The sequence below is a fragment of the Peromyscus leucopus genome, chromosome 22, assembly GCF_004664715.2.
Source record: "Peromyscus leucopus breed LL Stock chromosome 22, UCI_PerLeu_2.1, whole genome shotgun sequence".
Lineage (NCBI taxonomy): Eukaryota > Metazoa > Chordata > Mammalia > Rodentia > Cricetidae > Peromyscus > Peromyscus leucopus.
Window position 1 is genome coordinate 21,985,686 of NC_051081.1, and position 26,556 is coordinate 22,012,241.

The 26,556-nt window shown below is 44.2% G+C and overlaps 1 protein-coding gene across 2 annotated transcripts in view; it reads left to right on the forward strand.

The window, feature by feature from the left end:
- Kcng3 (potassium voltage-gated channel modifier subfamily G member 3) overlaps positions 1-7,267 on the forward strand; it is a 52,008-nt gene extending 44,741 nt beyond the window's left edge. For both annotated transcript variants that reach the window (XM_028892491.2, XM_028892500.2), the window contains exon 2: positions 4,215-7,267. In XM_028892491.2, the coding sequence (XP_028748324.1) occupies positions 4,215-4,860 (646 nt within the window). In that variant the 3' untranslated portion in view covers positions 4,861-7,267. The remainder of the gene's footprint in view (positions 1-4,214) is intronic.
- Positions 7,268-26,556: the final 19,289 nt, after the last annotated feature.

Here is a 26,556-nt window from a genome sequence, read left to right on the forward strand (position 1 = left end):
AGAAGACACAGCCAAGGTCCTGATGCCCCGGATGGGGCCATCTTAAGTCTATCATGACCACTCACTCAACTTGTCCACTGTAGTGTGGAAACAACCACAAGCAGACTAGTTTGGCTGCCTTCCCGTAAGACCGTGTATGGCCGCAGAAATTCTAGTTTCATAGAGTTACTACATGTCATGAAATCTAATTTTTTTCTTTTCTTTCTTACCCCTCCAACCATTAAAAAATGTCATTAAAAAAAAAAGGACTGCCGGATGAAGGATGGATTCAGACCGCAGGCTATAGCTTCTTCTCTCCTACGACAAACGTTTATAGGCAAGCCAGTGGATAGTTTTCCAAGACTGAGAAGTAGACAGACTTGATCTGACACTTCGCATGCCCTGCGGTATCTCCTTCGTGTGCAAGGAGATGAAAGGCCTGGAGCAAGTGACATAGGTCATGGAACAGAAAATAGCAGATGAAAATATTCTCAGCATCCTTTCACACGGGACTGCGGCTCCCATCTGTTAGCGAGGCCGAGAGCTCTGCGTTCCATGGGGCTTTACTTGGGGTACTGTGGGTACTGCCTGGGTTGCTAGAGGGAATAGTTAGGCGAGATCTATCAAAATTTCTCCCAAGTCTAGGATTTATCCTAGTTATATTTGCAAAAATGTGAACTGATGTAGAACTACGCAAGAAGATTCAGCAGGGCCTAGTAGCCTGTTCTTGTCATCCCAGCATTCAGGAAGCCGAGACAGGAGGATTGCTGTGAGTTTGAAGCCAGCCTGAGCTACCCAGTGAGTTCTAGACCAGCCTAGGCTTCAGTGTGAAAGCCTGTCTCAAAAAATAAAACACATGGGGCTGGAGAGATGGCTCAGCAGTTAAGAGCACTGGCTGCTCTTCTGGAGGTCCTGAGTTCAATTCCCAGCACCCACATGGTGGCTCACAACTGTCTACAGTGGGATCTGATGCCCTCTTCTGGCAGAAAGGCATACATGCAGACAAAGCACTCACATACATTAAATAATAAATAAATCTTTTAAAAAAAAATGAAACACATAACACAGGTACAATATAATTTGCACCCTAGTTTGGGGAGCCAGGGATTAGAAACTGCCTAGACATCTAGAAATGTCCAAGTGGACTGCCTGAGCCGGTTGTATACAAACATTCAGGCATTCTGTGGAACCATGTTTAAGAAGTGAGGAAGCTTTAAAAAAATTTAAATTTGTGTTGCTTTGAAGATAGGTCGACCTTGAACCCCCTTCCTGATCCTTCTGCTTCTACCCCCCAATTGCTGATATTAGTATGCTCAGCTTGCACATCCCCGTGTGTGTGTGTGTGTGTGTGTGTGTGTGTGTGTGTGTGTGTGCTCCCCATCTTCTCTATTTCTTTTTCTTTCTTTTTTCTTTTTCTTTCTTTTTTTTTTCTTTTTGAGACAGGGTCTCAACATGTAACCCATGCTCGCCTGGAACTCACAATTCCCCTGCCTCACTTTTCCTGCAAATTCCATCGTAACGAGTCTCTCTGTCCTGCCAGCCAGCTCCCAAATAATGACAGAGACTTCTTAGTAATTATGAAAGCTTGACCTTAGCTTAGGCTTGTTCCTTTTTTTTTTTCCTTTTTGGTTTTTTCGCGACAAGAGTTTCTCTGTGTAGCTTTGGAGCCTGTCCTGGAACTTGCTCTGTAGACCAGGCTGGCCTCAAACTCACAGAGATCCACCTGCCTCTGCCTCCCGATTAAAGGTGTGTGCTACCACCGCCTGGCAAGGCTTATTTCTAACTAGCTCTTATAACTGAAATCAACCCATTTTTATTTCTCTACATGCTGCCACATGGCTGGTGGCTTTTACCTCTCCTCCTGTATGCCCTGCTTCCTCCGTGACTGGCTGGCGACTTGCCCATTTCTTCTTCCAGAGTGCTCTCTGTCTAAATATCTGATGTGTGACCCCTGTGGGGTCGTGACTCACAGAGCCACCGGTGTAGTGGGTAAAAGCATTTGCTGCAAAGGCCCGGGAACCTGAGTTCAAATCCTCAACACCCATGTGAAAAGCTGGTCATAGCTGTGCACACACATGTAATTCTAGTGTTGGGGGTGGGGTGGGCAGAAACAGGAGGAGCGAGGAGGCTTGCTGGCCTGTGTCCGAGCTCTAGGTTCAGCGACAGACGGTGTCTCAAGAGAATTAGGTAGAGAGTAATATATAGGCACATGAATGCATGCACGCACGCACGCACGTGCTCCCCCCAGTCCTTTATGTACCCTTCTCATCCCCCCACTGAGAAAACTTTTTATTCACTGACTTGAAAGAAATGATCCCCCAAGAGATGCTGAGGACACAGACTACGGATATTACTTGTTTATAGCATACATAAAATAACTCTGTAAGGGTTCGTAAGGAACTATTTCTTGCCTCTGGGGAGGGGAACTGGGGCGTTTGGAAACAGGATTAGAGCGAGACCATCTGACTCTTTGAGTCTCCCTGGCTGGTCCTTAACTTAGGAGCTAGAGTGATGCTCCTTCCTCAGCATCCAAGCTTCCGGGGTGTACAGGCACATGTCGCTGGGCCTGGCTGAGATTTTTCTGGGGTCTACAGGCACACATCACCATGCCTGGCCGAGAGAGATTTCTCTTTCTGTATTCTTGTTTTGTGTTTTGTTTTTGGGGGAGTAGAGGTGGTATGTTCTATGAAGCCCAGGGTGGTTTCTCGCTTGCTACATGCAGAGGCTAGCCATTAATTCCTGATCCTTTTGCCTCCACAAGTTCTGAGACTACAGGTGTGTGTCAAAATGCCTGGCCAGCTTTGTAGTTTTGAACCATATGAACATGAGTATTTACTCAAAAAATAAGTGCAAATTTATAAAGTTCATCTTCCTGGCCCTGGAAAGCTGCGTAATAAGGAAACCCGGTTAATTGTATTTACTCATTTTCAAGTGGTGTTCAGGGCAGCTTGGGTTCTGTGGTGTGAACTTAGAGTAGTTCTTTTTCATAATACTGTCTACCTGCTTCCATCCACCTCCTTGATTATGTGTGGAAAGTGAATAACATAATACCAACAATAACTTTAACTTGGAATTAAAATGTTTAAGTCAGTTTGCAATTACCTCTGGATTAGCTGCTCTTCCAGGCCAGAGCTTCCTAACCAGTATGCTAAAATTGGATTTCTTCAGCCTCAGAGTGCAGATGGGGATGAGGGTGGGGGGTGGAGTGGCCGGAGCCTTCCAGCAGCTGCTTCTTTCTAAGAAGCCTGCCCCTTGTCTCTAAGATGCTCTGCAAATGTCATTTTCAACATGGGCAGTGGTATGGGAACTTTGAGAAATAATGGCACTTGTTGCTCTTCCAGAGGACTCGGGTTGGATTCCTGTCACCCACATGCTGGCTATAAGTCCAGGTGTCTATAACTGCAGGTGTTTCTAACTCCAGTTCAAGGGATCTGATGACCTCTTCTGGACAGTGTGGGTACTGCACACATATGGTGCACATACATATATGCAGGCAAACACCCATACACAAAAAAGAAAAATAAATAAATCTGTATGCTGAATAAAAATCAGTATGAAAGTAAAAGACCAAGTAGTTGTGGTCTTTGGGGAGATGTTAGTAAATGGTTTGGCCCAGCCCAGGGTCCTTAGCCTGTTTTCCAGACTGAGGGAAGTGGACCAGGAACTTCTCTGTAGTGTTCATTCACGCAATCCGTAAAAGCTACCCCCGCCTCAGTGTCTCCCCCCGCCTCAGTGTCCCCCACACAAGCCTCCTGGGGGAGGGACGTAAAAGAAGAGTCACATTTTAGGACATTTTTCCACTTTCTAGGAACAAAACCTTCCTATCCCATCCTCCATTGCTGAACCCACAGTTGGGAACCATTGTCCTCAAAGAATATGTGAGATCTCACATGGTTAGATCAATTTAAGCTAAGTTCACACCACCAAAGAGGAGAGAGATTTTTTTTTCAAGTGCTAATGATGGGTTAAAAACAACAACAACCACCAACCCACTTCTTCTAAATAGTGTTTGCTGTAGGCTAAGGCATCAGAACTTTTTGAAATTCAGTTATCATTGTAGTATTATTGTCGTGTTGCGTCCTGGTGGGTCTGGTGATGTGAACACTGTCTGTTCTTCATGTTTTCTGGAAAAGTGACTGAATTAATATGTCAGTGTAGTACTATCTGAAGAATCAGAGAGCTATTAAAATGCTTAAAAATAAAATGATCAATTCTCCCTTTGTATCCCTTGACAGGATAATTGAAGCTATCTGCATAGGCTGGTTCACCGCCGAGTGCATCGTCAGGTTCATCGTCTCCAAGAACAAGTGTGAGTTTGTCAAGAGACCCCTGAACATTATTGACTTACTGGCAATCACGCCCTATTACATCTCTGTGCTCATGACAGTGTTTACAGGCGAGAACTCGCAACTCCAGAGGGCTGGAGTCACCCTGAGGGTACTCCGGATGATGAGGATCTTCTGGGTGATTAAGCTTGCCCGGCACTTCATTGGTCTACAGACACTGGGCTTGACTCTCAAGCGATGCTACCGGGAGATGGTTATGTTACTTGTCTTCATCTGTGTTGCCATGGCAATCTTTAGTGCACTTTCTCAGCTTCTTGAACATGGGTTGGACCTGGAGACATCCAACAAGGACTTCGCCAGCATCCCCGCTGCCTGCTGGTGGGTGATTATCTCCATGACGACAGTTGGCTATGGAGATATGTATCCTATCACAGTGCCTGGAAGAATCCTCGGAGGAGTTTGTGTTGTCAGTGGGATTGTTCTGTTGGCATTACCTATCACTTTCATCTACCATAGCTTTGTGCAGTGTTATCACGAGCTCAAGTTTAGATCGGCTAGATATAGTAGGAGCCTCTCGGCTGAGTTTCTGAATTAATGTGTTGCAGGATCGGTCCTTGCTCGCCCTTCCTTTGGTTGAGAGTTGACGCTGCTTCTTATCCGTGTGTTTCTTCTCCCGGGGTGAGCCGAGTAGTGGCATTGTCATGCTGGTGGGGAGAGTGACCCTTCCCAGATGAAGGGGTAAAGGGACCTACGTTCAGGGTAGACAGGACCGGGACCTCACACGCCGAGAGTAAGCTTTAGGACCTGGCACTCTTTGGTCTTGGCTCTCGCAGTTCCGTGGTGGGATGTTGTTAGGCACATTATTTGAACACTTGAAAGCAGAAAGACACCATTCTCCAAATGCTTTCCCGTCTTAACGAATTCAGAAGAGGCTTGGAACTTACAGTGTTATTTTTGAGACTAACATTTTCATTTCTAAATGTTTTATAATTTCTCATATCAATGTCAGAAGTATCCTGGAAACATATGTCACATGTGGGAACTGTTTAACAAATACTTTAAAAAGTTGGCCCAAATTTAAACTGTATCGTGGAGCTAGAGACAAGCAAAAATATTATTTGAAAAACTTTGCACACTTCTGGATCTGCAGTTTAATTTTTGTGCCCGGCGCTTCCCTTATCTTAACAACTTCATGGAACCTTAAGTGTGTTTCCTCTTCCTAGTTAGGCTCCCCACTTCCCTGAAATAACTTCCAAAGAGTATGTGACAACGGAGAGCGCTTCGTGTTGTTTAGTGTTTTGTTGGGTGATATTAGAATCTATTGCCGTGACTAGGCTGCCAGAGTCCTAACATTCAGATAGCCAAGAATTTCTAACATAAAATGATACTAGAAATAGTTTGATATTCTGATATTCTCAATGTTAGAACCAATAGTTCTCTCCTGCAGCTCTTCACCCTCCCTCAGTACCATGAGTTTAAAAGATGAAAAGATATTTATTTAGCCTTTGGCACAACAGTCACACTTATGTGTTGTTTAGGTTGCCATAAAAGGAGAAATGTTACTATCTTAGTTCAGTGTCACCAAGTCAACCCTAAGCCAGCTGTAAGCAGAGCAGACAGCATTATTTGTCCTGATTCCCCAACACTGTGAATCACAGTTAGACCAAAATTCTTGCAAGGGTCTCAGGCAATCATGAACTCTGTCTAGATCGCTAGTGTTAGGCTGCGCAGAAGTGATGGCCATTGAGTGCTAAATTTTCACACTATGAATTAGACTGTTGAATTTTCAATAAATCTTAATAAAGAAATCATGTGAATGCACACAAGAATCAAAGTCACCAACTCACCAGTAATTTAGTTTGCATACTGTGATTATCAGGGGTGAAGGAAGTGGGCTAGGGCCTGGATGTGCGTTTCAAAGAAAGAAGTTGCCAGAAGTGTCCACTAAAGGAATATTAGCCATCAGTCAGCTTTCACCATTACGGGTAGAGACGCCAAGGCAAGAGAGAGAGTGCACTAATTAAGGAGTGAGGGATGAAATCTTCGCCTCCTGTAAGCAGGCCCAGTGGTTTCTTCTGCCCACACCTCTAGGTTTGGCAGGAACTGTCATGAGCCACACTTCTTTCTTGTTGCCATGATCAGGTAATAATAGCAAAACCATTTCCTGTTCCCTAATTCCCTTTTCTGAATGCTACTGGCCATTAAAAAAAATAAATCTCGCCATTTCTTTCCCATTGCCTTCATTGGTGTGCTGAAACTTCACACACTCGATTGTTATCTATGTATTTTTGTTGCATTTTAACTGAACATATGGCATAGTTTTATTTATTTTTAAGCTTTGTGATTTATGCAAATCGTATGCAGATGATAGCTCATCTATATTATTAGTAAGAATATGGTAACCTTTCATTTTACTGGCACTGGGATACTTCATGTGAATATATATTACCTCTCTAAGCAACTTAGTACTCTTGTGAGCTGGGGCTCTCGCGGGCACACACACACACATTGCCATATCCTCACAGTGTGTATTACAGGCGGGCTGATGTGTGGCAGAACCTGATAGGAAGAGACAAAGATGGACATGCCTGGACACGCACATGGTTAGCCACACGTGAGATTCCACCCACTAACTCTGAGTTGCTTATAGGTAGCAAGTGATGACACTTGGCTTTTCACAGGGGCTGGCTTTCATCAGTTCAGCCACCTGTTTATAAACAAGGAGATGAGACATGATAAACTGGTTCACTCATAAATGAGAAAATACAACAGAGTTGATTTGTCCTGTAAGGATGCTGTAGCTTGTTAGGGACAGGCATTTTACAGTTTTCTCTGAGTGTTACTGAATTTTTTTGTTTTAATTATTTATTTATGTGTTTATTTTGCTTTTTTGGAGATAGGGCCTCTTGCTGTGTACATAAGGCTGACCGTAAACTTGTGACAATCCTCCTGCCTCTGCCTCCCAAGTGCTAAAATTACAGGTGCATGCCACAGCATCCAGCTGCTTTAAAAAACAAACACAGAGAAGATGGTTCAGTGTTTAAGAGCGCTTACTGCTCTTGCAGGACACTGGATGGAGTTCAGTTCCTAGCACCCACATGGTCACTCACAGCTGTCTGAAACTCCAATTCCAGGGGGATCTGGCGCCCTCTTCTGGTCTCTGTAAGCTTCTGCACACATATAATGAACATATACTCACAGGTATACACACACACACACACATAAATTTTAAAAATTATTCATTTTTAAAAATTGCAGGGTGGGTATCTTCTCCTTAGATGTATTTCAGCATTCTTCACAATTCAGGTCTTCATGGCAGAAATGTTTTCATGAGGATCCACAACACTGAGGAGGGAAAGATGCCCAAGTCTTTATTGTGAGTGTGAGCATATGTGATTGATCACTCTTACACGTAACTTAATTTGTATTCCCTGAAACAAGGGGGTAGGAAGACTGGAAAAAAAAATTAGGGAGTACATGTAAAAGTGAACATATAACTCAATAAATTCCCTTTCTTGTTGTTTTTGTTTGTTTGATTCTTTTTTGAGACAGGGTTTCTCTGTGTAACAGTCCTGGCTGTCCTGGAACTCACTCTGTAGACCAGGCTGGCCTCAAACTCAAGAGATCCACCTGCCACCTGAATGCTCAGATTAAAAGCGGGCACCACCACACCTAGGTCTTTTTGTGTTTTCTTTTGTTTTAATTATTATTATTTTTGATGAGTTACTTATTCAAACACTTTCATTTGTTGTTGGAGTTAGTAGTTACATGTGATTGCACATTTGTAAATTCTTATTTAAAAAATGTTAAAATCTATTCATTCCTAGTGGCTGTTAGTATATCAAAGTAATACTTTTTTAAAAAAAAGTACATTTATTTATTTTACTGTGTGTGTGTGTGTGTGTGTGTGTGTGTGTGAGAGAGAGAGAGAGAGAGAGAGAGAGAGAGAGAGAGAGAGAGAGAGAGAGAGAGAGAGAGAGAGAGAGAAACAGAGGAGAGGAAGGGGGAGAGGGATAATATCTAGGTCAGAGAACAACTTACTTACAGGCTTCTGTTCTCTGTCCACCATGTGGTTTCTGGGGATTGAACTCAGTCTGTCTCACTTGGCCGCAGTCCCCTTTACGGCTGAGCCATCTCCTCAGCCCTTTACAATCTTTGTGTGCAGATCTTGCCTGCATCTCTTGTGGTCCTGAAGAGTGGAGGTGGGCTGAAGTTGAATGTTGATGTGTGGAGAATTTTCTTAGTCGGTTTGATATTTTCTAGAAGAAGCTTGTTTTCCATTTTTTGTAGAAACGAAAATAACTGAAAGCTCCTAGCTCTGCTATCAAGTTAAGCTTCGCAGCTTCAAACTTAACACCCAGGGGTAAATTATTCCCCCCTGACGTAGGTGTGTGTTCTTTGTGTAGTAAAGCAGACCAACCATCCAGTCACATCTGCAGTATCTACAGGCTCACAGGCAGTTAGGACTAAACAGATGTGGAAGGCCTTCTGGTCTACCTTGCCCCAAGGTCTGCACCCTTTACCCCACCCAGACTCAGTAAGAGCTGAAGTCCACTGGGTTGTGAGTCGGGAAAGGTCATACTCCGTCATTTCAGCCTAGGCAACAGGAAGTTGATTCTAGACTCCTTCCTTCCTACCCCACTTTGTTTTTAATTTTGCAGTTAAAGGTATGGAGGATTTCTTTTAAAAATACTTTCTTCTTTAGGGGCTGGAGAGATGGCTCGGTGATTAAGAGCACTGGCTGCTCTTACCAGTGACCTGGATTCAGTTCCCTGGCATCTACTTGGTTGCCCACAACCCTTCCTAACTCTAGTTCCGGGGGATCCAGTGCCCTCTTCTGGCCTCCAAGGGCACCAGCCACACACATAAGGTACACACACACACACACACACACACACACACACACACACACACGCATACACACATACACCACACACACGCATACACACATACACCACACACACACACACACACACGCATTCACACATACATACATACACACACATACATACATATTCTAAAATATATTTTTCTTTATTGCTTTAGAGATTCCTTCCCACTATTATTCTCATTAAAAAGTCATTGTTTTTAGAGGCCTTAAACATCAGAAAGGAGGATTTGGGATTGTACAATGCCTTAGGAAACTTAGACTTTTATTTTAGTTTTGTATGTTTGATTTGTTTGGGTTTTATGAAATAGGATTCTGAGTATCTTAGACCCTTCTCTCTCTCTCTCTCCCTCTCCCCCTCAACAAGGTGTATATGATATAGCTCTGGCTATCCTGGAACTCACTGTGGAGACCAAGCCGGCCCCAAATTCACAGAGATCTGCCTCCCTCTGCCTCCCGGCCCCAGGCTGGTCTTGAACTAGTGACTCGATGGTGTCTGCCTCCCAAACCCTAAGATGACAGGCATGCACCACCATGTCCGGAAGGAACTCACACTTTGAAGAGATGTCTTGTCTTTGTTTTTCTTCTTTCTCGTGATCCCTCATCTCATTCCCACCCACATTGCTGAAAACTGACCTCGGTACATGCCTGGCAAACACACTTACCACTGAGCTACCGTCCTAGCCCTTCAGTAGACTTTTAGAAAAAACGGTGTGTGTGTGTGCGCGTGCGTGCGTGCGTGCGTGCGTGCGCCTGCAGGCGGTTGGTTACTGTCATTCTTTTGTTGAGGACAGCCACAGCTGAGCAGGAAGCTTTCATGGAGAACTCTGGACAGGCTCCAGTTGGTCAGGGAAAGCTGCGCACACTGCTCTGTTTGTTCAGCGAGCCTTCATATGGTGCTTGCTTTTCCTGCCTTTCTGGAGCCCATCTGCCCTGGGGAGAATGGGCATGGCAGGTCTGTTGCGAAAAGAAAGACGAATGCTTTGCCGTCCCATTGGCCGTGGAACCTTCCTTAGACTTGTGAAGTGTCACCGAGGATGGTGAGGATGTGCTGCTAGGTGACAACTTACTCATACGCTTTTAGATTCCCCAATTCTCTCAGGCATTCCCAGGGAAGCACGCTCTCCTTTTTTCTCCTGCTGGGGATTGAACCGAGGACCTCAAGCATGTTGGTCAAGCACACTACCACTGAGCTACACGTCCCAGGAGTGCACTTTAACTTTTGACCTTTCGGGTAGGCTTAATGGCCAGTTTAGGGAATGGAGTGTGGTTCTCTTCTGCATCTGCATTGCATTCTCCTTTGTTGGTTTTTGGTTTTTGAGACAGAGTCTTGCTGTGTGACCCAGGCTAGCCTCAACTCGGTAACAGTCCTGCTTCAGCACCCCACCCCCAACCCCCAATGCTGGGATTTACAGACATACTTTTCACCCAGTTCTTACACTCAGATTTAATTTAGTAGCTCTGGTGGGAATTAAAAAAAAATGTCATCATGAATCCAATAACCAAGTCAAAGCATAAACGACATTTAGTGGGTAAAATGACTGTTATTTGATGTTTACCTGCAAAAAATGACTGTCATTACGTTCGAGTTAGGACTCTGGCGTCCTCACTGATGCCCAGTCCATTCAAACTAAAACTCTCCATCATTTTGCCACAGAGAGAGATTCCTTCTCTTAGACTTCAATTATTGGTATTGCTGTCAATATCTACAATCCTGCCCATGACAGAGTAGAGGCATTTGCACAGTGTGGATGTTAAAATGCTTTTGTTTTATAAGAAAGGCTGTGTCTTAGGGTTTCTGTTGCTGTAACCCAACACCATGACCATGAAGTAAGCTGGGGAGGAAAGGGTTTATTCGGCTTACACTTCTACATTGCTGCTCAAGATAGTCAGGACAGGAACTTAAGCTGGGCGGGAACCTGGAGGCAGGAGCTGACACAGAGGCCCTAGAGGGGAGCTGCTTACTGGTGTGCTGCCCCTGGCTTGTTCAGCCTGCTCTCTTCTAGAACCCAGGACCAGCAGTCCAGGGATGGCACCACCCACCACGGGCTGGGCCCTCCCGCACTGATCACTAATTGAGAAATTGCCTTGCAACTGGCTCCCACGGAGGCATTTCCTCAGCAGAGTGGGGCTCCTTCCTCTCTGCTGACTCTAGCTTGTGTCAAGTTGACACAAAACCAGCCAGGAACCATAGTGACAGATTTTTTTTTTTTTTTTTTTTTTTGTTTTCTTTTTGAGACAGGGTTTCTCTGTGTAACAGCCTTGGCTGTCCTGGATCTCTTCTATAGACCAGGCTGGCCTCAAACTCCCAGAGATCCACCTGCCTCTGCTGATGATATTGTAAGTGGAATCCCCAACCCCTCTTTTTTTTTTTTTTTTTTTAAGATAAGGTCTCACTGTGTGGTCGTGGCTGGCCTGGAATTCACTGTATTGACTAAGCTGGCCTTGAACTTATGGAGATCCACCTGCTTCTGCCTCTCAATTGCAGGTCTTAAAGGTGTGTACCATCACACCCAGCTGGTATTGTTCTTGATTTCGTCTTAAGAGTGTTCATTGCTAGTGTATGGTATGATTGTCATATAATGATTTATATCTTCTGGCCTTGGTGAGTTCACCTCATCAGCTCTCACAGCTTTGAAAAGGTTCTTGGGGGTTTTCTGTTATTGTGGTCACAACATCTACAGTGACATAGTTTTACTTCTTTCTTCCCAATCTAGACACGTTCTAATTCTTTCTCTTGCCTAATTGCCCCTGTTGGGACTTGTCAAATGTGCGTGGCTAGTATGACATCCTGTTCTTATTCCTGGTCCCAGAGGGAAGTTTCCACCTTCTGCCATTAGAGTCATCCTGGCAGTGGATCTCTCGGGCTGGGAGATTTTCCTCCTATTCCTAGATGGATGGTGTTTTTATCGAGACAGGATATTAGTTCCTAACAATGTGTTTTCATGAACAGATGGGCAGGCTTTATGGTGAGTCGGGTTGTCCTGCCCTGTGTCAGGAAACATATTTTGCTGATGAGCGTCTCTAAGTCCCTTACAAGGTACTAATCAAGTCGCAGACATAGACGAGCTCGCTAATGGCCTTTAAACAGCCCCTCGATTGATACACATCGAATGGTTTCCGAGTCTGTTAAACTGACTCTTCATTATCCCGACTTAATTTGGGTTTGTGTTCACTTGCCTAAAGACACAGAGACAACTTGGACATAGAAGATACAAGTTGATTTGTTTTTAGTGGTTGGTTCCTTTGAATGCTTTTCTGTTCCCTAACCTTGGATTCTCAGAGTCAGATGAGCTGGGTGCAGCTGTTGTCACCCTGAAAGGTCAGTGGTAGTGAGCTCTCTCTCTCTCTCTCTCTCTCTCTCTCTCTCTCTCTCTCTCTCTCTCTCTCTCTCTCTCTCTCTCTCCTCCCCTCCCCTCCCCTCCCCTCCCCTCCTCTCCCCTCCTCTCCCCTCCGTACATTTTAGGGATGCTCCATAGGAAGGCTAAGAATTGAGCTTCCTAGTAGAACTGAAATCTGTATTTGTCTGTAGTATATTTTTTACAAAGGAAACATGTTGCTGACTTCTAAGTGCTGGGGGAGGGAGGTCTCAAAAAATAAGACTTAATAGTTAACCTGCCTGGCGTGGGGAGGTCATTGCCTTAGGGGAAAAAAATTAAGCTGAATGTGGGTACATTTACCTATACCTGGGTAATTTTTCCTTCTCATTGTGTGCTGGTAGGAACAATTGCTTCATGGGTGTTGTTTCCACGTGCAGTTGTTATATGCTGTAATCCCAACGCTCAAAACACCAAGACAGGAGGATTCCAAATGAGCGAACAACCTGGTCGACATAGACAGGCGTTGTCTCAAGCCATGGAAAGGGTAGCTACTGTTTCATCCCGTGGGGTGCACAGAGGAGGCCTCTGATGAGCAGATACGGTCTGAGAAAGCTTTGGACCTTGAAAAGCCCTTTCCCTGTTTTAGTCCGAAGATCCTTTCTGGGGGTGGAGAGATGGCTCAGTGGTTAAGAGTGTCCCAAGTTGGGTTCCCAGCACCCACATCAGGTGGCTCGCAACCACGTGTTAACTCCAGCTCCAGGGGATCTGACGTCCTCTTCTGGCTTCTGCAGGAACCTTTACTCACATACTCAGCCCCACCACCATAATTATTATTATTTTTTAATCTTAAACAGTTGGTAAAGATCTTTGTTGGTTTGAGGCTCTTTTATATAAGCACCGAGTCTAGATTTTAAAAGGTCATTCGTCATCAAGAAGACAGTCATCCTGAAATCCCTTCAGGAAGGAAGTGTCGGAAGAGTTGGCCATTATCTGTCAATAACAGATTCAAATGTTGAAGACCACTGGTAGGCATTCCAGTGTGGCGGACTTCTAACAGGTAGACACTCCCACACAGGCGTTTTTCATGAGCAACACAGCTAATGGGGTATCTGACTGAACACTTAACATTTCTCCAATTTTGTACATATGCCCCAGAGGCCTTTGGTTTTTTGAGACAGGGTTTCTCTGTGTAAGTTTCTCTGAGTTCCTGCTGTCCTGGAACTCGATTTATAGACCAGGCTTAATAAATTTTACGACTGTGCTGAACAAATGTTACCACTCTTCAGTGCAGGAGAGCAAACCCAATGGAGTCTTGAACCTAGATTTGGGTCACATCGAAATACTTTTATTAAAAAATGTTTTGTGGAAAAAGCTCTCAAAGAGAGAGAGACTTTGCCGTAACTGTAGGATAAATGTATTCAGTACAATGCACAACAGTTGTTCATGAAACCAGTAGGATCCCCAATTCTTAGTTACCAAATGCTTGAATAATGGCGAAGATTCCTAGCATTTAGAGAATAATGAAAATTATAGCAACTTTTTTAAAATAAAAAATAAGGTACTGATGTTTTATTTATTTTGTTTAATATTTTTATAAGTATTCTGAAAACAAATCTCTGGCCCTAGTTATTATTCTAATAAATCTGTTTAAAGAAAAGATGCTAGCCAAAAGTCTTGGGAATGTATCCTTCAGGGGCTGGAGAGATGGCTGCAGTTAAGAGCACCGGTTGCTTTTCCAGAGGATCAGGGTTTGAGTCTCAGCATCCGTAGGACCGCTCACAGCTGTCTGTAACTCCAGTTCCAGGGGATTCCAGCACCCACATAGAACCCAGACACACATACAGACAAAACACCCATACGCCCATATAAGAAACAAAAATAAATATTAGAAATGTGTCTTTTGGATTATGGCTTAGCTCTGTGGTAGAGTAGAGCAGAATGCCTGCAGACTGTGCGCAAGCTCCTTGGTTAGATCTCTGTCTTCCTGGTTTGGTTGTGGGGACAGGGTCTCAAATCTGAGAATACACCCAGCCCAGTCTGCCCTGGCACTTGAAATCATCTTACTTTAACCTTCCAAATGCTGAGATTTCAAGCAAGTGCTACTTACTCGGTGTGTGTGTGTGTGTGTGTGTGTGTGTGTGTGTGTGTGTGTGTGTGTTGTATAAAATGACAAAATCTATATCTCTATATTTATAAACTTGTTTGTTCCACGGAAGCTCAGAGGTTACCCAAGGTTAGAGATGTGACTCTAAATTTATAGATATTACTGTAAGAACTTAGAGCAGCCACCTAGCTGAGTGTGGTGATTCCAGGGTCTCCCCTCCTGTCCCTCAGGGTCTAGCATCAGGGCTGGTATGATCTTGGTCCACGTGGCATCTTAGCTTCTCTTCCAACATCTTTACCCTTTGGACTCTACTGGTTGATTTTCTTTCCACTTTTCCAGTTCAGAGTCTGTATTGGCATCAACTTGGCCTACCATTATCTAGGTTTGGGAAGAGGTTTTCCGCAGCCAGGCCCCTGGTTAGGGGAAGTAGGGCATGAGAAAGTCACCATGGGTAGTTTCTTTATAAGGATGTGTTTGGAGCACCATAATATGGCCCCTGGAGACACTGAGCAGGACTGTACCCTGGCCACCGAACTGATGACATGTAATGATTGGACATGATGAGCAGGAAGTAGCAAGTTACTTGGATGTCATAACAGTTGACCTGCCTGCCACAATTCAAGATTAGAAAGTGGGTTTATTCAGATCTCTTAATTGCTCTCCTTACACAGTTACAAGAAGAATGAATCATTCCGTGGGCAGAGGTGTGGCTGGTTGGTATCTGTGTCTAGAAGTGTGAGTGTGCTTGGATTGAAGCTGGGGGCATGTTTAGTTAATTACTAAATAAGCAGACTTCAGATCTCTCCAGCCAAAGGAACACACACTTTAATTGGCCTCACCCACCTTCACCCCAACTGTTAGCACATTTCACCCTTGGAAAAGCTCTGTGGAATTGGAACTAGTGATACCCGAGGATGATTTTGTATCTGCCTACACCAGAAACAGCAGCGACCTCACAACCAGATGACTCCTGGCATCCTGGACAAGGGGAATTTGGGTTGTGAATCTTTACAGTTACTCAGTGTGCCAACATCATCATCATCAGGACATCATCATCATCTTTATATGTCCAGTTAGGGAGTCTAATTTTTTGAATCCTGTTTTCTTTTATTTTGATCTAATTTGGAAACTGAATAAGCCATTCCTGACAAACCTGCCCTTAAAATGCTATTTTTCTATGGTACTTGATTAAATTATTGGGCAAAAATAATTAGAATTTTTTCCTCTTAATGTCACTGAGAGTTTGGTAGAGCATATGAGTACAGTAACTGTCCAACTTTTTAAAAAAGATCTTCCTCGTCATTCATTTGTTATTTATTTATTAGTTTAATCTTTGTGTTTGGGGCAAAGTGGAACTGTTTCCATCTTAAGGAAAACATTTTGAATGTGACTGTAATTGGTAATCAAATTTGTTTTTACTGAATAGCATTGTATCAACCTGTTCAGTAATTAAAAATACATAGACTCTCTAAGTCTTTGGGTTAGAGCAGAAATCTGATTTGTTTTTTTTTTCTCTCTGTGTCATGTAGAATCAATCATTCTTTGCTTCTGAGGCCCCGAATTGATGGTGTACGCATTAATGCACCAAATGGCCTGTGACTTAGATTTGTGTTGCCTTTATTTTAGAAAGCCATCGACTGGACATCCCCAAAGAAGCCGTTAGGCCTTTTCTAACTTGAAAGTAAAGACTAGATCTACCCTGTAAGGTTTGAATAATATGGATTTTTTTTAAAAATTGTAATCTACATGTTATAAATTATGCTCTGTTTGAATATATATGTAAAGGTAAAGTGTGTGTCCATTTGGCACTATAGTGCTTTATATATTTGATCATTTGTATCATGACTGTTCTGTTTTATGCTTAAAAATAATATGAAACATTTTGTTCTATGTACTTTAATTTCAATTTTGGATTAAGTATAATTTTGATTCATCAACAATCACCCTGCCATCCGGAATAAGACCAACGCCTCTCTCTTTAGTTCAGAATAGCTTGAATGTTGGTGCCCATTTTTGTTATTTTCAGAAATTCTGTCAAAGTAACCTTATTGTAAAGATAGCCTTATGTGGAAAGCCTTATTACACAGATATTGGAGAACTTGATTTAAAGTATTTTTTCTAGAATTCAGACTTGGGTATTTGGGGGCATATAAAAAACATTTGGAAGAGTTCTTATATAGTTATGTGTGGGATATGGCCATGAATGTCTCTACAGTTTGATGATCTCTATTTATGTTGAGTACATTGTACCTCGGTTTCCTAGTTGGCACTGTTACATGATAAAGTCCATCGGTGGATGAATTGCTCTGTGTGTGTGTGTGTGTGTGTGTGTGTGTAGGAGAGGGAGGGAGGAGAGAGAGAGAGAGAGAGAGAGAGAGAGAGAGAGAGAGAGAGAGAGAGAGAGAGACTAACTTGCCTTAAAATAGAGCCTCGTATGGTCAAATAGACTTTTCCTGTGACTCATATTTCTGTGTGCCTCATGAGTCAGCCCTGGCAGAATCCATGCATGCAAGAAAGAAAAACTTGTCTTACTGTGGATGATCTAAACCTGGGTTAGAAAGTATTTCACCGTGTAACGATGTTCCGGAAGAGGCTGCATGTGCGTGCTTTGGGCTTGTGTTGTTAAAAGAGGACACGCGACCCAGCAGGTTGAAGGAGGTAATGGTTTTAACCATTCCTTCGATTGATCTTTTTCTCAGTGGCAGTAGCTAGGCAAAATGCGCTTGCTGTTTCCCTGCTGACAGCCACCGTGAACGGTCACTGCACCTATCTATCACGGGGTCAGATGTCCTGTGTCATCCGGTACAGAGGATAACGGGTCTGTTACCGTCTGGGATTTAAGGTCACTACAATGTACGGTTAAGTCTTAAGAGAAAGGATGGTTCATGGCCGTAGCTTTTATCATCTAATAAAAAAAAGTCTTTCAATCAGCTCCGTCTGTGTGATGTAATCTCTTGTTTTCTACCTTAATACAGACGTAGTAAAGTGTGTGATCGTTTGGCTCACAGCTCTCCTTGACTGTGTTACATATGTATTTATGGCAGACTTTTGGTAGTTCCTGTAAACGTACGTCACCTATTTAACTCATGGTTGAAGCTTTTGGACCTCTCCGGTCCTTCCTTGAGGAGATACTATTTTATTAAATGTTAACTTTGTTATGATGTAAACATGTTGTATGCACATCTGCCAAACAAAATTTGTACAGCTGGAACATCTGCAGAATTAATAAATCTTGGTTTTGAGACCCCGCTCTCGTTTGATACGGCATGCATGTTACTCTGTGGGGCTGACTTAATGACTCACTGGGTCCTTTCTTGATTGACTTAATCCGAGCCAGTGCTTCGGTTTGCATGAAAGGGCTGGTGGGTAAGGCACACCCTCCCCCGGTACTGGGCGTGGACCCTCAGCCTTGCACAGCCAAGGTGAGCACCCTACAGCCGAAAGTTGTCTCCTGGTAACGGTAGTGCCTTTGTTGCTGGGCGGCCATGAACCAATCATGTGGTTCCTCTGGCTCCTGGGTATTCTCTTTCTTTTTTAACTACTCCTCTGTGGTAAGAACATGATCAATGTTAGATTCCAGTTCATGGTGATGAGTACGCACAGGCATGGATTGTGTGTGAACCTGAATCAGAAGTCGTGCTAATTATACTTCCCAGTGTTGCTGGGGTTCAGTCTGTTCTCAGTGGCAGAAAGAACTCTCAGTGCTAAGGAACACGTCATGTGACCCTCCTCCCTCTTCACCCCTATTCTCTCTGCGCCATCCCTGCAGAACCCCACCCTCCAAAAGGTCCCACCGTCATGGCAGATACATCCACAAGAGCACAGGCCGGCGGCACCAGAAGCCCCGCCTGCCTCCGCTGTCACGGCGGGTGGCTGCTGGCCGTGGGCTTCATTGTGACTTCTCTCCGAGGCGACAGGGCCCAGCATCCACCTAGGGGCTCCCTGCCTGAGATGGAGAAGTCTGCTTGTGTACCAGAAGAGGTTTCCTGTCATTTATTCAGTTAAAGTGGTTGCTTCAAGAGTTCGGCATAAATGCTAAGAACAGTGGGGAATCACAGGGAAATTGTGCTAATTGCATTTCAGACAGGAGCCCGTGCGGCAGGTAACACTCATGTGCTGTTAATCACAGTGATGAATTCTCAGCCACGAGGTTTGCTGCTTGTCTGAGCCTTTTTTTCCTTAGGGTTTTATTTTTGGAACTAATCAGGTTTTTGTTTTTCTTTTAAGGGAAAAAATAATAGCAGATGCCAGACTGAACACTATATGACTGGATGATTTTTCTCCAACTTAAGTGTAAGCTCGATGTGCATGGTTGAGGATCATGACCACAGATGATCATTAATGTGTATTTTTTTTTTGGCAAGGGTGGGGGAAGGGAAAATTTCCAAATATCACCCCTCCTCATCTTTTATTCCAAGTCTCAGGGAGACAAGGTGTTAGATGTACAGAGGTACCACCATCCCTATCCTCTATGAATCTTACTCAAGGTCTGTCAGGGTACATCTTCTTTTGTGTTCATCCTGTGAGCAGGGGAGTCCTGATTAATATTTGTCCAAAAATGTGTTTTGGCACTGGACAAGGCCTTTCCAAAGCCAAGGAATGTGCGCATATGTGGGTGGGCCTCCCATCTGCCGGAAATGTTGAAACAAGCCTTTCTGCCTTGCCCAGTCTTGAGTTTGTGACATTCAAGGGTGGTCTTGAGGAGCCAGAGGGTTCCTGAGAGAGAAGAACTTGAGCTAGACCAGTTCTGGGCAGCAGGGTTCCTACTTACGTGTTTTCTAGAAGAGCGAGTTGAGAGCCTTACAAACAATTGATTTTCGAAACCTACAGAAACAGTATGGTCTGTATATTAGACAGGAAAACAAACGTATCCCCATCAATAGGTATCCTCTCTGTTCTCACCTCATTTTTCTCTGTGCTAGGTTCTCGCCACACACATACTCCTTAGAGCTAGGGACAGAGACCAGTGAGATAAAAGATACGAAGTTAAGTGGCTGATCCCAGAAGACGTCTCTCTCGCTGGGAACCTGGAGAAGTGGTTCCCAGATTCATTCGGAGGTAGACACTTAAAGATTGGTGGTACTGGTTGGGTTCTGTGGGCTAAAGCAAGAGAAGGGGGGCCTATTTTGTGCATTTGTTTGAGTAAGTGCACGGGGAGAGAACCATCAAGGGACATCAGCCAGGAGACTGCCACAACATGTCAGGATCTGTGCTCAGGAGGCACACTGCTAGCTATATTCAGGATACAGAGAGACTGGGTACCAGGGGACTAAATGAGACACTTGTGGCCATTATCTAGCAATGAAAAGGTGGTGAGTGGATCCCCTAGCAAGAGTGAGAGGGACAGTGTGTGAACAGCTTTCCTGTGGAAACTGTTGGTGACCTGGGCAGAATTTCTAATGGAGACATCTCACAGGCTGGTGGCTCTGCCTGAAGTCCCGAAAAGAAGTCTGAAAAGAAGTCATCCAGATGTCAAAGTGGGAGATCTTTGCCTTGGTCAGAGAAATAGAAACTAGTTTGGAAAGGAATATGGAGGGAAAAAAAATCCCTCTTAGTACTGAGAGAAAAGAGGATGTTACCTACGTCTGGTCCCTGAAAGCCACCAAATGGGACAGTGGGAGAAAAGGGGCCCAAGATGGGGTATTAAGGTGGGTGTTAACTGTCTCCCGTGGTCAGATGAGCTATAGGGATGAGATGTGTCCACTGAATTCAGCGACAAGGAGCCAGTGAGGTTTATGGGAATGCTGTTCCGGAGGCTTCCAGGCCAGAGGAAGATATGAGTGTTTTCATAAGCCAGGATAGGACGAGGGTGGGCCCGTATGGCAGCAGCAACATTGCCTCTGACTGTGGAAACTCCCCAGACATTGACTTATAGATTGATAGGAGTGTGCACGCATGCCACGCTGAACATTTGGAGGGGAGAACACTCAGGAGTTGGTTGTCTTCCCCCACCATGGGTTTCAGGGACTGAACTTGAGCCGTCAGGCTTGGGTGACAAGTGTTTTAGCCACTTGACTGGGCCACCACTGCTTTTGGGTATCTGTATTTGGATGTCCTGGAAGTTATTCATTCATTAAGATAGGACTCGTAGAAATGAACCAAAAGCCTTAGTAGGCGCATGGGTATATGCAAATGTGAATATGCAAATGTGCGTATGCAAATATGTATGTGAATGTGTATATGCATATGCAAATGCTATGTGTGTATATGCGAATGTTATATGTGTGCATGCTGAAAGCAAAGTTAAGGTCAGATGTCTTCCCCGTTGCCCTTCACCTTGTGTTTTGAGGCAGGGTCTCTCACTGACTCCCAAGCTTGCCTTTCCTGTTAATCTGGCTAGCCAGCTTGCTCCAGGATTCCCTCTCTCTCTCCTGCTGCCCCGGGATTACAGGCAGTCTCTTCACCCACATGGCCTCTGCAGATCTGCATGGCCAGCCCCCCACCCACTGAGCCATCTCTCCAGCCCCCTCTCACTATTTCTGTAACTTTGGCTGCCACACCGACTCTCGGGTGGGTGGCCCACGAGCTATGGCGTCATGCCCTGTGGTCAGATCCACCACACTCCAGTCAACACTAGATTTTGTCTCATTAAATTATTTCCCTAATAACTAGTGAATGATGCTTTCTTGTGAAGAATTGTAAATCTTTGTTACCGATGGGCATTCCTTATTTTTAGTTTCTAGCCAACCAGATCAAGGACCATGTATTGGACTGAAGGTTTTAGAATTGAAAGAAAAATGGTTTGTCATACCGTCTGAGCATCGCTATGGGGCTGACTGTTCCTGCACTTGCAAAAAATGCTTAATTAATCTCTCTGGGTCTGTTTTTTAACTAAGAGAATCTGCTAAGGTTCTTTCCTATATGGATTCTGGCCTCCGTTTGTATCTCCCAGCCTGCATCTGGCTCCAGGTAAACCCTGGAAGATTAGCTAAAACCTTTATTTTTTTTATTTTTTTTTTTTTTTTTTGGTTTTTTGAGACAGGGTTTCTCTGTGTAGCTTTGCACCTTTCCTGGAACTCACTTTGGAGACCAGGCTGGCCTGGAACTCACAGAGATCCACCTGCACCTGCCTCTGCCTCCCGAGTGCTGGGATTAAAGGCGTGCGCCACCACCGCCCGGCTAGCTAAAACCTTTGTTGGTGTTTGTTTCTGTGTTCCTTTTGAGATGGTGTCTCCGTGTATCCCAAACTGCTCACCATGTAGCTAAGGATGACCTTGAATTTCCATTCATCTTGCTCCCATCTCCAAAGTGCTGGGATTACAGACACGAGCCACCATGCCAAGCTTTTGTGGGGGGGTTTTCATTTATCTGTTTTTGTTTTATGTGTAGCCCAGGCTGGCCTGGAACTCTACATTTTCTGCCTCAGTCTCATGTGTGTTGGGATTATGTGCATGAGATGTCTGCCCAGTTGTGGCTAAAACCTTTGGTATGGTTAGACATTGCCAACAGGACAATTAGGATGCTAGGCATTATGTTCATTAAGAAAATATAAAACCAGCCGGGCATTGGTGGCACACACCTTTAATCCCAGCACTCAGGAGGCAGAGACAAGTGGATCTCTGTGAATTCAAGACCAGTCTCGTCTACAGAGTGAGTTCCAAGATAGCCAGGGATACACAAAGAAACCCTGTCTTAAAAAACCAGAGGGAGGGAGGGAGGGATGGAGGGAGGAAGGGAGGAAGGAAGGAAGGAAGGAAGGAAGGAAGGAAGGAAGGAAGGAAGGAAGGAAGGAAGGAAGAAAATATAAAACCAGGTGTGGTGGCACATGCCTGGAATCCCATTGTGCAGGAAGCCCAGACAGGAGGATTGCCACAAATATGAGGCTCTCCTAGGCCAGAGATACACTGCAAGACTGTCTCAAAAAAAAAAAAAAAAAAAAAAAAAAAAAAAAAAGTCAAGGATTGTAGCACCGTCTTGGAACCCTAACATTTGGGAAAGCTGAGGCAGGAGGATCAGGATTTGAGATAGGTTATACTAAGCTGTATAACCATATTATATATATATATATATATGAAAAAATTAAATATAAAGAGAGGGAGAAAGAGGGGGAGGTTAAGGAAATAAAGAAGCTAGGCATGGAGCACAAAGCTGTAATCCCAGTACTCAGGAGGCAGAAGCAGGGGGATTATAAGTTTGTGGCTAGCATCTGATTTTTAAAAAAAAAAAAACACATTTATTTTTAGTTCATATGCATTGGTGTTTTGCCTACATGTATGTCTGTGTGAGGATGTCAGATTCCTGGAACTGGAGTTACAAACAGATGTGAGCTGCCGTGAGGGTGCTGAGAATTGAACCTGGGACCTCTGGAAGAACAGCCAATGCTCTTAACCGCTGAGCCATCTCTCTGGCCCCTGGCTTTTTAAAAACTAAAAGACATTGCAGATGGTCCTAAGGAAGAAAGTGAGCTTCATCCATAATGCTTCGCCTCCACGCCTTCCCTGCAGTTCAGCTCATTTTTCCTTCAGACCTCAGTGCAAACATTTCTTCCCAGGGCACTCATGTTCTGCTGTAAAAATCATAACCATTAGATGCTGTCTCCTCCCTTACCTGTTACCACACCAGAACAATGACCTCATGGTCTGATTAATTACTGCATTCCTAACATATAACCCAGAGGCCAGCAGGTCATGAGACTCAATAAATGTTAACTATCATGTAGCCAACCCTACACAATTATTTTTAACATTTTGGTCTGTTTCCTCCAGGGCCTTTTCCGAGTTTATGTATCAAGGTGTTTTTCCTTCTCAAAATAAGGTCGGTTTTTCTGCTCTGTGTTTATTTTTTTTATTCCTGTTAAGTCACTTGGGGTGGTAGCCAGGCGTTTTACAGTGATCTGTTTGCACTTACAGAATGGCTGGTGTGAACAGTGGTGGGTCTAGGTTAAGAGAGCAGCGTGGGATAGAGAAGACTGAAGGAAGCCGCCAAGTTAGTTTTTCAAAAATTGTCAGTGGCTGAGTGGTTTAGTCAGTGTTCTAATGCTGTGAAGAGATGCCACGACCAGGCAAGTCTTATAAAGGAAAGCATTTGATTGGGGCTGGCTCACAGTGTCAGAGGGTTAGTCCGCTGTCACGGCAGAAAACATGGCTGCACTCAGGCAGACATGGTGCTGGAGAAGGAGCTGAGAGTTCTACATTCTGATCTGTAGGCAGCGGGAAGAGAGAATCTCTGGGTTTGGAATGGGCTTTGGAAACCTCAAATCCCGTTCTCAGTGACATGCTTCCTCCAACAAGGCCACACCTTCTAACCCTTTCAAATAGGGCCACTCCCTAAGTGTTGGTTTTAATTCAGCGCCACAATGTTACTTCTTAAGCAGCGAGGCACGACAAAACCCAGTATCAGAGCTTTATTAGGAGAAGGGAGGGACAGAAGAGAGCGTGACCAGGCCTGTGGAAGACACGTGCAGAGAGAAGTGGGGGAGGAGGAAAAGAGGGAGGAGTCTGTGATCTGCTTCTTATGGACTCCCCTGCACATGCGCATAGATTTTGTGATCACGGTGTGCGAAAATTACATGATCACTCAGCACATAGATTACGTAGGACATAAGGCTCCTTGCTTGGCTACTGAACTGTGCATGTGTGGTCATGTAGCTGGGGGAGTGGCCAGGAATTCCAGCACTAAGCATTTAACTAGATGAGCCTGTGGGGGCCATTTTCATTCAAACCGCCCCAACAAAGGAGTTGGGTCAGTTTATAAAGCACTTGCCTTGCAGACATGAGGACCTGGGTTTGATCATCATAACCCATGTAAAAAGTTGGGCACGTTTGTAATCCCAGCCATGGGGAATGGAATGTGGAGGTGTGCAAATCCCCGGAACTCTCTGATCAGACAACCTAGTCTACTTGGTGAAGTCCCAGGCCAGCGAGAGACTTGCCTCAAACAAAAGTGCAGGTCCTCCTGAGGAAAGTTTGTTCTCAGATAATGTGCAAGGGCACACACACACACACACACACACACACACACACACACACAGAGAGAGAGAGAGAGAGAGAGAGAGAGAGAGAGAGAGAGAGAGAGAGAGAGAGATGACTGAGACTGACTTAATACTGCAAGGTAAATATTATTAACTCCCTTTAGGTTTTGTGTGTGTGTGTGTGTGCTTTGTTCTGCTTGTTTGTGTGATGCTGGAAATGAAACCCAGAGCCTTGTGCACGTCAGACAGTCTGCATCACTGGACTATGTTCCCAAACTATCAATCCCCTCTTTGAAAATATCTCAGGGTAGTAAATCAACCTTCCCAAGGTCACTAACTCTTCCTGCCTTGGTTGAGATCAAGCCTAGGACTTCTAACACCAAGTCCTCATTTACAGAGAACAGCTCCTGGTAGCGCAGGGGTCCCTGGTCACTGGTAGACCAGAAGTCTTGGTTCTATGATGAGGATTGCTGGTTTTAAAAACAAACCAGTTCTGGGGTTTAATCCCCATGCACACAGAGCGTCATCCATTTCCTCTCTGAGCTTTGCCAACTTTATTCTATTGAAGCTATATTCTTTGGACATAAAATCGATGGGTGATCTTACTTTTCAATCAGAGGGGGTGAAAGTTCAACTTGTATTGAGTACTGAGGGTGAAGGCCAGGCTTTCCACTCCTCACATGGTAAACCTTATATTCAAGTGCCTTTTGCAAGGATATTAAGAAATCCTATTTGAATTCTTGTCTGACCTCCTGGGAAACAGCAACACATGAGAATTTCCAGGGGCCTATCAGGAACAATGAGACACAGTGTGAACAGCTAAAACCACCGTGGTATTTTCATTTGAAAACCAAGAGCAGTCACACAGAAGGGCACCCACTAACAGTGGTGTAGCTACGGTTGAGTGTGTCCTCAATCCCATTTACACTCGGAGGATGGTCTTCTGTGTCACGAGGACCGGCTGTTACCCCTAATAATCATTAGTCGTGATGAGCCGTAACATCTGATCCGGATGACAGGGAGAATTGAGAAGGAGCCAAAGTATTACGTGCAGGAGTCTCCTTTAGTCACACGCAGCTTCCTGTGGTGTGGTTTTAATTTTTTAATAACTGCTCTTCATTTATAGAGATTCTGGGGCTGGCTGATTACCAGTGCAACCACCCAAGGCTTTGTCTAATGATTTTCAAAGACACATTTGCACATGTACTTACAAGTGGCTGAGAGGGTGGCATGTATGGTGTGTGTTTTAACTATCATTTTAAACCCCCGCACATTTGCGGTGATTCATTATTGGGCCTCCCCAGATGAAAGGGAAGCATTTATTAAAACTCCCTTCATTAGATTTTAAAATGGAGTGAAATTGTTAACAGCAGCCTAAGTCAGATGGGAATCTATAGAGTTCAGAGTAAACATCTTCCAGACTCAACCCAGTAGTCACCCAGCAGTACTGTTTTGTTGTGTTATGTTTCTGGCCCTTTTAAAATTATTATTTTCTTTAAGACAAGGTCTTGTGTCACCCAGGCTGACCTTGAGTTTGCTATGTAGCCAAAAATGACCTTGAGTTTGTGATCCTTCTACTTTGACCTCCCAGGTGCTGGCATTACCGATGTGAGCTACCATGCCTGGTTTATGCCATGCTGGGGATCAAACCCAGAGCTTCAGCATGCCAGGCCCTCTACCGACTGAGCTACATCCCTAGACATCAGGCTTCTGTAAATAATGGCATATATGTGAGCAGTTCTATGTTTAAAAATAAACGACAGTGGTTGAAATGTCAAAGCCACCCAAGAGCCTGGATGAACAATGCACACATAGACAATGGAATATTATTTGGCCTTGAAATATAGAATGCAATTCCAAGGTATGCTACAAGGGAGATAAAGCCTTCAGAACATGCTAAGGAAAATGAGCTGTGTGTAAACGGACAAAGGCCGTATGCATCTACTTCCATCGAGGAGTAGACTGAGTAGCGTTTCTGTTTGAAATGATGAAAACATTTTGGAAGTGGTTTGTGCTACCCAACACTGAAAACGTACTTATTCATTTCTTTGCCCCCCCAAAAAAAAGAT